We start from the raw sequence: 12,821 nt of genomic DNA on the forward strand, positions 1-12,821 counted from the left end.
AGAGAGGCAAACTCGGCGACAACGCCAGCAGCTGCCGCACCAGGCAAGTCGGGCAAAGAGCGGCTCAGTCGCTGGCTGTGTGTGCAGTCTCTGAGGGCTGCAAGCAGGGGGGAAACCATGGGGGAAAGCCAGCCCGGGGCCCCTAAAGGCGCGGGGGCCCGTAGGCCAATGCCTACTCGGCCTAATTGTTCATCCGGCCCTGCAGCCGTGCCGATGAAGCCGAAGCGAAGAAGTTCTTTTCTGCTCGGAGTTCACCTGGGAGTTGACTGCAGCTCGGAGTGGAAACTGCCAACCATCCAACGCTGTGCCTTTTCGAGACTCGGCTTCTTGATCTTGAACTCCTCGCTCGGCGCATCGGAGTCTAAATATAGATTTCACTCCCACGCCGACATGCTTGGAATTTCTCCATTATTTATTAAAGAGGGAACTGTACTAAAAAGTGGTGTGTGTTTTTTTTTAAAAAAAGGCTCTTCAGCCGGAGTTGCTGTCTATAGGACATCACCGGTAGCGGGAGGGAGCCGACTTGGCGTTTCTTCAGATATTGCAAAGAAAAACCCTCTGGAAATGAGATGTGAACCTTCCGCAGAAGCATGAAGTCTGCCTCTTGACTTTACAGCTCAGAAGGCATAAACGATATCATCCGTTTCCTTTGGTGGGGGTGCAAATCATTGTCAAGTCTCTGCCGACTTAGGGTGACCCTGTAGGGTTTTCAAGGCGAGAAAGACCTCTTCTTAGCAACCTCAGCCTTCCTTAGTCAGTTTGGCGTAGTGGTTAAGTGCACGGACTCTTATCTGGAAGAACCAGGTTTGATTCCCCCACTCCTCCGCTTGCGCCTGCTGGAATGGCCTTGGGTCAGCCATGGTTCTCGCAGGGCTCTTCAGCTTGGAGAAATGTCGACTGCAGGGTGACAGGATAGAGGTTTACAAGATTATGCATGGGATGGAGAAGGTAGAGAAGGAAGTCCTTTTCTACCTTTCTCACAATACGAGAACTCATGGACATTCAATGAAATTGCTGAGCAGTCGGGTTAGAACTTATAAAAGGATGTACCTCTTCACCCAAAGGGTGATTAACGTGTGGAATTCACTGCCACAGGAGGTGGCGGCTACAAGCATAGGCAGCTTCAAGAGGGGATTGGATAAGTATATGGAGCAGAGATCCATCAGTGGCTATTAGCCTCAGCGTATTGTTAGAACTCTCTGTCTTGGGGCAGTGATGCTCTGTATTCTGGGTGCTTGGGAGGGGCACAGTGGGAGAGCTTCTAGCCCCACTGGTGGATCTCCTGATGGCACTTGGGTTTTTTTGGCCTCTGTGTGACACAGAGTGTTGGACTGGATGGGCCGTTGGCCTGATCCAACATGGCTTCTCTGATGTTCTTATGTGACACAGAGTGTTGGACTGGATGGGCCATTGGCCTGATCCAACATGGCTTCTCTGATGTTCTTATGTTAGAACCGTCCTTGAAAGGGCAGATTCTGGGAGAGCTCTCTCAGCCCCACCTACCTCACAGGGTTTCTGTTGTGAGGGAGGAAGGTAAAGGAGATTGTGAGCCGCTCTGAGATTTGGAATGAAGGGTGGGATATAAATCCAATATCTTCTTCTTTTTCTCCTCTAATCCAAGTACGATGCAGAACCAACCATGCTTCTCTTCCAAGATCTGGCAAGATTGGGCTATTGTGGGTCATCCAGGTCATGGTGGGTTTTTTATTATTGAGGAGCATCCTGAATAGCCCAGGCTAGTCAAGAAACTATGATTAGTACTTGGATGCAAGACCACCCAGCAAGGCAGGTTGCTGCACAGAGGCAGGCAAAAGCAAAATGCCTCTGCTCATGTCTTGCCTTGAAAACCACCTGAGGGGTCACCAGAAGTCCATTGTGACTTGACGGCACTTGATCCTGGAGAATTACCCAGGCGGCTTCTTGGTAGACCTAGGTTTTGTAAAGTTGGAGGTCAACCACAGGGAAACTTGTCGGTCAGAACAGTGAGTCAGCCCGACCTGCAAGCTTTTATAGAAGTCAGGAAGTATCACATGACCCACTCTGGCCTATTGCTGCTAAAAGCTGATCACAGTGATGGGACTGGATGACATGACTGGCCCCCTCCAGGGGTGGAATTCTAGTAGGGGCTCATTTGCATATTAGGCCACACACACCCCTGATGTAGCCAATCCTCCAAGAGCTTACAAGGCTCTTTTTTTGTAAACTCTTGGAGGATTTGGCTACATCAGGGGTGTGAGGCTTAGGGTTGCCAAGTCCAATTCAAGAAATATCTGGGGACTTTGGGAGTGGAGCCAGGAGACTTTGGGGGTGGAGCCAGGAGACATTGGGGGCGGATCCAGGAACAAGGGTGTGACAAGCATAACTGAACTCCAAGGGAGTTCTGGCCATCACATTTAAAGGGACAGCACACTTTTTAAAATGTCTTCCTTCCATAGGAAATAATGAAGATAGGGGCACCTTCTCTTGGGGTTCATAGAATTGGACCCCCTGGTCCAATCGTTTTGAAACTTGGGGGGTACTTTGGGGAGAGGCACTAGATACTATACTGAAAATATGGTGCCTCTACCTCAAAAAATAGCTCCCCCAGAGCCCCCGAAACCTCCAGATCAATTCCCCATTATACCCTATGAGAAAAGATCTCCACATAGGGAATAATGAAGACGTTTCCCTCTCCTCCACACACACACACCCTTCTCGCAAATCTGATGTAGGGGATTGGCCTCTCTATTCACCAGCCATCTTCTTTACAGCAACACAGACACAGAAAGTTGAAGCCTTTCACCACCTCCGGAGGTGCAAAGGCACATGGTCCTTTGGGGCGGGGCAGAAAGCAGCCTGGGAAAGCTCCAGCTGCTGCGATGGAGCTGGGTGGGAAGGGGAGGGGCAAGGAGAAGCTGCTGCGATCTGAGGTGAGAAGGGAAGGGAGGAGGAGAAGCATCAGGGATTGGTGGGAAGGGGAAAGGATAAGCTGCTAGGATCTAGGCTGCGTGGGAAGGGACGCCATTCCCCCCGCTTTCTGGATTTTGGGCGAGCGGGGGGAGGAGGCTCCAAATCGGGGGTCCCCCGCCCAGGTGGGGGATTTGGGAAGCCTAGTGTGGCCTAATATGCAAAGGAGCTCCTGCTAGAATTCCACCGCTGACACCATCCCTCATGAACACAAGGGTTAATCATGGCATGGAGAGCACTGTGAAGGTACTGGAATGCGGCTGGTCTCATAATATTAGAACTGGACCATACCTGACTCTGAGGGCCCTAATTTCAAAGGCTGAATTTAAAGGATGAACAAGACAATGGTTCTCAAAAGAGCAGTTCTTGAAAGAGCTCTCTCAGTCCCACCTACCTTGCAGGATATCTGTTGTGGAGGGGGGAAGGGAAAGGAGATTGTAAATTGCTGTGAGACACTGTTAGTGAAGAGCGGGGTATAAATCTTCTTCTCATGGATATTTTACTACCTTCTTTTTCTTTTTTCACTTTATAATTTTTATTGAGAGTTTCTTGATTACAATTGTTTAAGCCCTTTTTTAAAAAGCTGTATGATAATAGTTTTTATCTTTGGATACATTTCATCATAAAAAAGCAACAACAAAATAAAAACAAAGAAAACTTACTAAATTACAGTTATATACATACAATAGCAAATGCCTAAGTATTAGACCAGGATTTAAGTGATAATATTTTCCTTCTTAAAAATAAATCACTGAGTTGTACAGTGCGTTATTCAGTAGGATCTCCTGTTGAGTTAAAAAGGTAATTATAGGAAACCATGGGGTTACAATTTGTTTCTCATAGGACAGTGCTGATGTTGAATATATGCTAATTTATATGCTAATTTACAGAGCCAATTTGGTGTAGTGGTTAAATGTGCAGACTCTTATCTGGGAGAACCAAGTTTGATTCCCCTCTCCTCCACTTGCAGCTGCTGGAATGGCCTTGGGTCAGCCATAGCTCTGGCAGAGGTTGTCCTTGAAAGGGCAGCTGTTGTGAGAGCCCTCTCAGTCCCACCCACCTCACAGGGTGTCTGTTGTGGGGGAGGAAGGTAAAGGAGATTATGAGCCACTCTGAGTGGAGGGCGGAATACAAATTCAATCTCTTCTTCTTCTTCTAAATAAAATACTCCCAAATATTGTTATACCAACTATGAAGTGTGGGGAGTTTTGAGTCTTTCCATTTTTTGGCTAATAATGTTTTTACTATTGACCACAATAACACCACCATTTCTTTTTTATGTCTATTTATGTTGATTGTATTCCAATGATTTAATAGTATGGTCTCTGGAACCTCAGCAATCATGGATCTTTTACTATCTCATCTGCTTTGACACACATACACACACAGATAGAATAAAAAAAGGCAGACAACACTGTGCAAATGCATGAAACAACCAACAAAGAAATTGTTGCTAATTGTTTGGTGTAGTGGTTAAGTACATGGACTCTTATCTGGGAGAACCAGGTTTGATTCCCCACTCCTCCACTTGCACCTTCCGGAATGGCCTTGGGTCAGCCATAGCTCTCTTATCTGAGAGAACCGGGTTTGATTCCCCACTCCTCCACTTGCACCTGCCAGAATGGCCTTGGGTTAGCCATAGCTCTCATAGGAGTTGTCCTTGAAAGGGCAGCTTCTATCAGAGCTCTCTCAGCCCCACCCACCTCACAGGGTGTCTGTTGTGGGGGAGGAAGATAAAGGAGATTGTGAGCTGCTCTGAGGCTCTGAGATTCGGAGTGGAGGGCGGGATATAAATCCAATATCTTCTTCTTCACCTTCTTCTTCTTCTAAATGTACTCCTGGGTCAGGAAGACGGTGGATTTAGAATTCTGCAATCCAGAAATTCTTCAAAGGGAGGAAAACAGGCATGTGCTGCTACATGGTGGCAACTTAGAACAGCGCCAGATTTTTGGCAACTGCAAAAATCAAATCTTGCCAGTTGAGGGCTAATGAATAAAAATAAGTAGTCCTTATTATGCAACAGCTCCGTGTTCTGGGCCGGGTGCCCAAAGGGACAACAGATCTTAACTCAAGGGCCAGAACTGATGCCAAACTGGGGGGAACTGACATGCATACAGGAGGAGAATCTCGTAAACTCCAATATGGAAATAAGGGTTTAATCCGATAATATGTGCCAACGGGGAGGGGGGTGGATTGCAATGAAGCGGAAACAGAGCTAGCAGATTTGAGGATTATCTGGGTTGTCGCAGGCAAATTAGCTGTTTGCTGCAGGTTTGTTTGTGCAAAATCCTTTTTAAAAAAAAAAAAAAAAAAAGGTCTTTTGTGGTTACTTTTAGCAGAATTTGCTTTGCTGAAACCTAACGTTAGCAAGGTCTTGGATGTACAAGATGTTTTGTATGTATGTTTAAGGCAGCGGTCCCCGACCTTTTTGGCACCAGGGACCGGTTTTGTGGAAGAAAATTTTTTCCATGGTTTCGGGATGATACAATTGTGCACTTTATTTCTATTAGTTTGGTATAGTGGTTAAGTGTGCGGACTCTTATCTGGGAGAACCGGGTTTGATTCTCCACTCCTCCACTTGCAGGCTGACTTAAACTCAACTCCTCCCTTGCTGATAGGTTGCCCAGACTGAGGGAGAAACTGGTCAGCCCAGGCTTTATATAGTACCAGAAGCATTATGATTGGCTCCTTGAGTCATGTGTCGGAACCCAGTCAGGTGATCCTGGACATGGAGGGCAAGTGCAGCCCTGGAAGTGGTGGTGTTATATGCATGGAGTTTAGGGTTGCCAGGTCTGACTCTAGAAATATCTGGGGACTTTGGAGATGGAGCCAGGACCAAGGGTATAACAAGCATATTTGAACTCCGAAGGGAGTTCTGGTCATCACATTTAAAGGGACCACACACCTTTTAAATGCTTTCCCTCAATTGGAAATAATGGAGGATAGGGGCACCTTCTTTGGGGGCTCATAGAACTGGTCCAATCTTTTTGAAACTTTGGGGGGTGTTTTGAAGAGAGCACCAGATGCTATGCTGAAAACTGGGCACCTCTATCTCAAAAAAACAGCCCCCCAGAGCCCCATGGATCAATTCTGCATTATACCCTATGGGAATCAGTTTCCATAGGGTATAATGGAATGCCTAGCAGACATTTCCCTTTCCTCCACACACATTTAGCCCTGAAGAGGGGGGAGAGCCTCCAAACTGGGGGATCCCCTGCCCCCACCTTTGGATTGAAAATCCAAAAGCAAAAACCGTGATAAATTAACGAATACAACATAACAAACTATCTCACATTTATAATTACCAATTTTACATAGCAATCGTAATATTCATAATAGGGTGAAGTGCAAAACTCACAACTGGCACGTACATATGTAAAATTGGTAATTATAAATGTGAGATAGTTTGTTATATTGTATTCATTAATTTATCTCGGTTTTTGCTTTTGGATTTTCAATTTATTCGTGATTCTCCTGTGTATTTTTGGGTTCCCACTTGAGAATTGGAAACCCTATCTGAATTCTCGATGCCCAGCCCTAGACGTATGTATTGTGTTCACCTCTTTCAGTCTTAATGTGTGTGTTTTGTTGTTGTTGCTATGGCCATCCAACGATTGAAAAGTTTGTTTGTTCCGTTCCTTTTCTCTACTTAGAGTACGCTCGATTCGAGGCCAAAATCCATGACCTGCGTGAACAGATGATGAACCACAGTATGAGTTCTGGATCAGGCTCCCTGAGGACCAATCAGAAGCGTTCTCTCTACGTCAGGTAAGCCCACAAAATGGAAGCATTTCATGGCTGAGGAAAGGTACTCGGAACTGCATTGATGGAGGGAATTGAATGGATTGAAGGAAATTGCCTTCAGTGAAAGTGTCCTATATAGTCCCAAGGTTTTTGCCCTAACCTTAACTCAGAACAAATTTGCTCCTGTCATTTAGGCTGAGATTGGTATCACGACACACATTCCTTTGAAATGGCCATTGTATGTTAACCTCAAAAGACTCTATGTTTGTCAGGCTGTTCTGATTCATATCCCTACAAGATGGTTACATCTCTACTTGATAAGGGCAAAAAAACCTTGCAGTTGCAAAAACATGTTTGTGCCTTTACTCCTTTCATCTATTGGGTAATAAATGATTTAAAATAAATATTCACTGTTCAGAATCCGTGCACCATGGAGCTTTGAAGAAAGGGGAGGGAAGGAGAGGGGAGAGGAGAGGAGAGGAGAAGAGAGGGAGGAGAGGGGAGGGGAATCCTACATTTTTGGTATAGGGAAATGTTAGCCCATTTCCTACCACTACTCTAAGAAACTTTTGAAGCCTTCCTCCAAATTAAGAGGTTCTTCCCACACCATAAGAGCCAGTTGATCAAGAAAAGCTCATTCGATCAAAGGAATACCCTGCAATCTAAAGTAGGGATAAAGATAAAGATAGTCCCCTGTGCAAGCACCAGTTGTTTCCAACTCTGGGGCGACGTCACATCATGACATTTTCACGGCAGACTTTTAACGGGGTGGTTTGCCATTGCCTTCCCCAGTCATCTACACTCCTCCCCTCCCAGCAAGCTGGGTTCTCATTTTACCGACCTCAGAAGGATGGAAGGATGGGTCAACCTTGAGCCAGCTACCTGAACCCAGCTTACGCTGGGATTGAACTCAAGTCATGAGCAATGAGTTCAGACTGCAGTACTGCAGCTTTACCGCTCTGCACCACGGGGCTGCTAAGGTAGGGATAGTGCCCATCAATTGGATGAGAGAAACAGGGAATGTCCTTAAAATAAGAGGTTCTTAGAGAACAATAACCAAACCTGGGGGTGTGATTGTTCAAATTAGCTGCATTTTCTATTTCTCCATGCATTGTGGCTCAGAGGGCTTAACTATAGAGGACAGTGGCGGTCTGGCTAGGGGGTCAGCTTGCCCAGTGGCAAATGGGCCCCTGATGAAGTGGGCCCCCTTACAGATTAGGCAATATGTTAAAAATTGTTAAATGACCTTTTAGTTGCTTGAAAATATAATAGAAGTTCCAACATTATTACTGTAAGGCAACTAAAATTTACATTGTATTACTATTTTAACGAAAAATAATAATCAAATTTATTTTGCAGAAGTTTTAATTGTACCTTTTCTCCACTAATGTATTTTTTTGAATATTTTATGTATTTCCTATAAAAACATAAATGATAGCCACATAATTGTGGGTAGGCCCCCTTTGTCTCCTGTCAATCAATATTTTCAGACCCAGTCCGTCACTGATAGAGAAGGGAGCATTGACTCTCAAACGTTTACACTCTGAAAATCCTGATGGTTTCTGAAACGCTATTGGACTCGAATCTAGCTGCAGAGACGCAAGGAGAGTCTTAATATTTTTTTAAAAGAGGAAAATCTAGCTTGGAAGCATGGCTTAGGGCAATAGGAGGGGTAATGCTCCCCCCCCCCCCAGTACAGTTTTTTGCAGAGAACCAACATCCCTGGGGTAGAAATGTCAATAGAGAAGATGCAGGAGCAAGCATTGGCCTGGTCTCCCGTAGAGACTAGGGGATGAAGCCTCGGGAAACTCAGAAGTGACACATTTTAAGAAGGATATAGACTTGAAGGGCTGTCTTATAGAGGATGGTGTGGAATTGTTTTCTGTGACCCCGGAAAGTAGGACCAGAACCAACGGGTTGAAATTAAATCAAAAGAGTTTCCGGCTCAGCATTAGGAAGAATCTCCTGACCGTTAGAAACATAGAATCATAGAGTTGGAAGGGACCTCTAGGGTCATCTAGTCCAACCCCTGCACAATGCAGGAAACTAACAAACACCTCCCCCTAAATTCACAGGATCTTCATTGCTGTCAGATGGCCATCTAGCCTCTGTTTAAAAACCTCCAAGGAAGGTCCACCACCTCCCGAGGAAGCCTGTTCCACTGAGGGATTGCTCTAATGGTCAGGAAGTCCTTCCTAATGTTGAGCCAGAAACTCTTTTGATTTAATTTCAACCCATTGGTTCTGGTCCTACCTTCTGGAGCCACAGAAAACAATTCCACACCATCCTCTATAGGACAGCCCTTCAAGTACTTGAAGATGGTGATCATATCACCTCTCAGCCGCCTCCTCTCCAGGCTAAACATCCCCAGCTCCTTCAACCTTTCTTCATAGGACTTGGTCCCCAGACCCCTCACCATCTTAGTGGCCCTCCTCTGGACCCGTTCCAGTTTGTCTATATTATTCTTAAAATGTGGCGCCCCAAACTGAACACAATACTCCAGGTGAGGTCTTTCCAGAGCAGAGTAAAGCGATACCATCACATCACGTGATCTGGACACTATACTTCTGTTGATACAGCCCAAAATTGCATTTGCCTTTTTAGCCATCGCATCACACTGTTGACTCATGTTCAGCGTATGATCCACTACGACCTCTAGATCCTTTTCTCACATATTACTGCTAAGACAAGTCTCCCCCATCCTATAACCATACATTGGATTTTTCCTACCTAAATGCAGAACTACATTTATCCCTGTTAAAATTCATTTTATTGATTTTAGCCCAGTTTTCCAGCCTGTCAAGGTCATCCTATATCCTGTTTCTGTCTTCTTCTGTGTTTGCAACCCCTCCCAATTTAGTATCATCTGCAAATTTAATAAGCATTCCCTCTATTTCTTCATCAAAATCATTGATAAAGATGTGGAACAAAACAGGTCCCAGGACAGATCCTTGAGGCACTCCACTTGTCACTTCTCTCCAAGAGGATGAGGAACCATTCACAAGCACTCTTTGGGTGCGATCTGTCAACCAGTTACAAATCCACCTAACAGTAACAGGATCCAAACCACATTTACCAACTTGTCAACAAGGATAGTATGTGGAACCTTATCAAAAGTCTTACTGAAATCAAGATAAACGATGTCCACAGCATTCCCCTGACCCAGCAAGGTAGTCACTTTCTCACAAAAAGAGATCAGGTTAGTCTGACATGACTTGTTCTTGAGAAAACCATGCGATTAGAGTGACTCCTCAGTGGAACAGTCTTCTTCGGGAGGTGGTGGGCTCTCCTTCCTTGGAGGTTTTTAAACAGAGGCTAGATGGCCAGCAATGAAGATCCTGTGAATCTGACAGCAATGAAGATCCTGTGAATTTAGGGGGAGGTGTTTGTGAGTTTCCTGCATTGTGCAGGGGGTTGGACTAGATGACCCTAGAGGTTCCTTCCAACTCTATGATTCTATCACATCCTGCTCTCCCCAGGTGCCACCCCTGAAATTCCCCAGCATATGGAGAGGCAGTGTTGGGAACCTTAAACAGGAACAGATCCAGATGGACAGCCGTGTTGGTCTGAAGCAGTAGAACAAAGCAGGAATCCAGTAGTACCTTTAAGACCAACAAAGTTTTATTCAGAATGTAAGCTTTTGTGTGCTCCAAGCACACTTCATCAGACAAGGAATCAGGTACCGTGAGCAGAGCTACATATAGCTGTCCTGGTAGGCCGTGGTTTAGAATGCAAAATGGTACAAATTTAAGATCCAATGACAGAACTGTAAAAGTAACAAATTGAGCAAACCTTTGAACTGGGTAACATGAGCATGAAAAGCCAATACAACAGTAACATGTCAAAATGAGAATGTCTGCTAATCACTCTATAGTATAAGCCTGGGCCAAAGAGAGGGCATTTCTTTCTCAGAAGTTTTTTCCATCCAACTAATTTACCTTTTAACAAATAACATACCTATAGTTTGCCATTAGAAGAAAAAGACATCAAAATGTAGTGAAGATGGGTTTAGAATATGTAATGAGATAAACAGCCAATGTCCCTATTTGAGAATGTCAATGCTGCTAAAAGAGAAATACATCGGCTAGTGATGTCCTTGTCCCCATTATTTGCTTTTTAACATGTAAACATCATTCTAGTTTGCCGCTAGGAAAAAAAAGAATACAATAAAACATAGTGAAAATGGGTTAAGTATACGTAATGAGATAAACAGCCAATACCTGTTTTGAGTATGCAAGTACCTGTGTGTGCATCTCTCTTAAGAACATAAGAGAAGCCATGCTGGACCAGGCCAATGGCCCATCCAGTCCAACCCTCTGTGTCACACAATCGCCAAAAAACCCAAGCGCCATCAGGAGGTCTACCAGTGGGGCTAGGAGCCCTCCTCTGTGCCCCCCCCAAGCACCAAGAATACAGAGCATCACTGCCCCAGACAGAGAGTTCCAACAATACGCTGTGGCTAATAGCCACTGATGGACCTCTGCTCCATATACTTACCTCTTGAAGGCTATCGAAAATTTCCCAGGCATATACAAAGGCCTTCCTCAGCAGAGGAGACCTGATTATCCTGCTGCATTACGTGGCTCGTCCTCAGGGGATGCACACCCGCTCAGCCCTGGAAGCTCCTCTGCCACTTTTGGAGCACAAAGAGAAGAGTTTGCAGCCCCCCTCCCCCCCCCCCTTTTTTTTAAAGCAGCAAATCTCTCCCTCTTTAAGTGCTTCCCTTTTCGGAGCCCCGTTGCTCACACTGGGCCTGCGGTCTGAGCATCTTGATGATCACGAATGGGAGGAAGGCAATTTGTCAACCTCCCTCCACCCCCCACCCCCGCCGTGATGATTGCTCGTGGTGGAACTAATTCCGACGATGACCTTACATCGATCCAATTAAGCCGGGGCTCTTAAGAATATGTCAGCGGGAGAGGGAGAGGGGAAGGAGGGTGTCCCGCCGGGAGGAAAGTGGCACCTCCAAGTGAAACTTAATGATGTCACTGGTGATGGATGGGAAGGGTCAGAGAAAGAACAAGGAGCCACTTGGGGGTATATCGGGGGAGCGGTGCCTTGGGATGCCCCGGCAAAGGGGGAGACAGGAGGACTTGGATGGAGAAGCAAGGATGGAACAGCGCCTTACAGTGAGCCAGGAGACTGGTCCAGTTTGCTCAGCATTGTCTGTGGTGACTGGCAGCTGCTCTCTAGAATCGTGGGATGGAAAAGGTCTTCACCCACAGCCTCTATGGTAAAGGGGCTATAGTCACAGATCACTGAGTATTGTGCTATCACTGCAGTATGGAAGTCCATAGCCGCCTTGAGCCTGCTCCGGCGGGGAGGGCAGGATACAAATAAAATTTTGTTGTTGTTGTTGTTGTTAGTCTGCTGATACAAGCATCAGTCATGGGTTAAAAGCTCAGCATTCCTCTTAGGTAGGTTCAACAAGAAGCTTTGTTGTGTGGCTCTTTCACACATATTGTGTGGCTCTCAAAGCACCCCCCCCCCAGCCCTGCCCCATTGGCCAGCTTGGAGAAGGCATTTGTTTCTTTAAATAACTTCCCAAAGCCAAACTAACATTTAAAGTTGCTTTCTTGCTACCTCTCACTCCCCCATCTTCCTTCCTTCCTTCCTTCCTTCCTTCCTTCCTTCCTTCCTTCCTTCCTTCCTTCCTTCCTTCCTTCCTTCCTTCCTTCCTCTTGCAGCTCTCAAACAGCTGACCTTCATGTCTTGCAGCTCTCAAACATCTAACGTTTAGTCTATGTGGCTCTTACATTAAGCAAGTTTGGCCACCCCTGCCTTAGCTGGAGTCTTTCACCCACACAGGAAAAACCAAGTTGTGAATGACTGTTAATTGAATGCCGATTGTGCAGTTTCCAGTGGTGTATGGAGGATGCAATGATACTTTAACTGAAGATACCACAGATTGAACCTGGGATGTTCTGCATATTTACTTATACTGAACTTCAGACCCTCTCCCTTTACCAAAGGGAGCAGGTACGGATGAGCTGTATGTTGTATGCTCTATGGATGGGGGTTTCTACCAACCACAGCTTGTGGCCTGAAGTCTGGGCTTCCAGTTGGTTCCTCAACAATTAGGCTCTGGGTCTTTGCACCAGAGGGGAGGTGGTGGCTCAGTGGTAGAGCCT

At 45.7% G+C, this 12,821-nt stretch overlaps 1 protein-coding gene across 12 annotated transcripts in view; it reads left to right on the top strand.

The window, feature by feature from the left end:
* DLG2 (discs large MAGUK scaffold protein 2) overlaps nucleotides 1-12,821 on the top strand; it is a 1,647,444-nt gene that overhangs the window by 1,483,662 nt on the left and 150,961 nt on the right. For all 12 annotated transcript variants that reach the window (XR_009555217.1, XM_060234983.1, XM_060234984.1 and 9 more), the window contains one exon: nucleotides 6,600-6,714. Coding sequence is in view for 11 of the 12 variants with exons in the window: in XM_060234983.1 (XP_060090966.1) it covers nucleotides 6,600-6,714 (115 nt within the window). In the remaining variant the exon portion in view is untranslated. The remainder of the gene's footprint in view (nucleotides 1-6,599; nucleotides 6,715-12,821) is intronic.

This window comes from Heteronotia binoei, chromosome 3 (genome assembly GCF_032191835.1).
Source record: "Heteronotia binoei isolate CCM8104 ecotype False Entrance Well chromosome 3, APGP_CSIRO_Hbin_v1, whole genome shotgun sequence".
Lineage (NCBI taxonomy): Eukaryota > Metazoa > Chordata > Lepidosauria > Squamata > Gekkonidae > Heteronotia > Heteronotia binoei.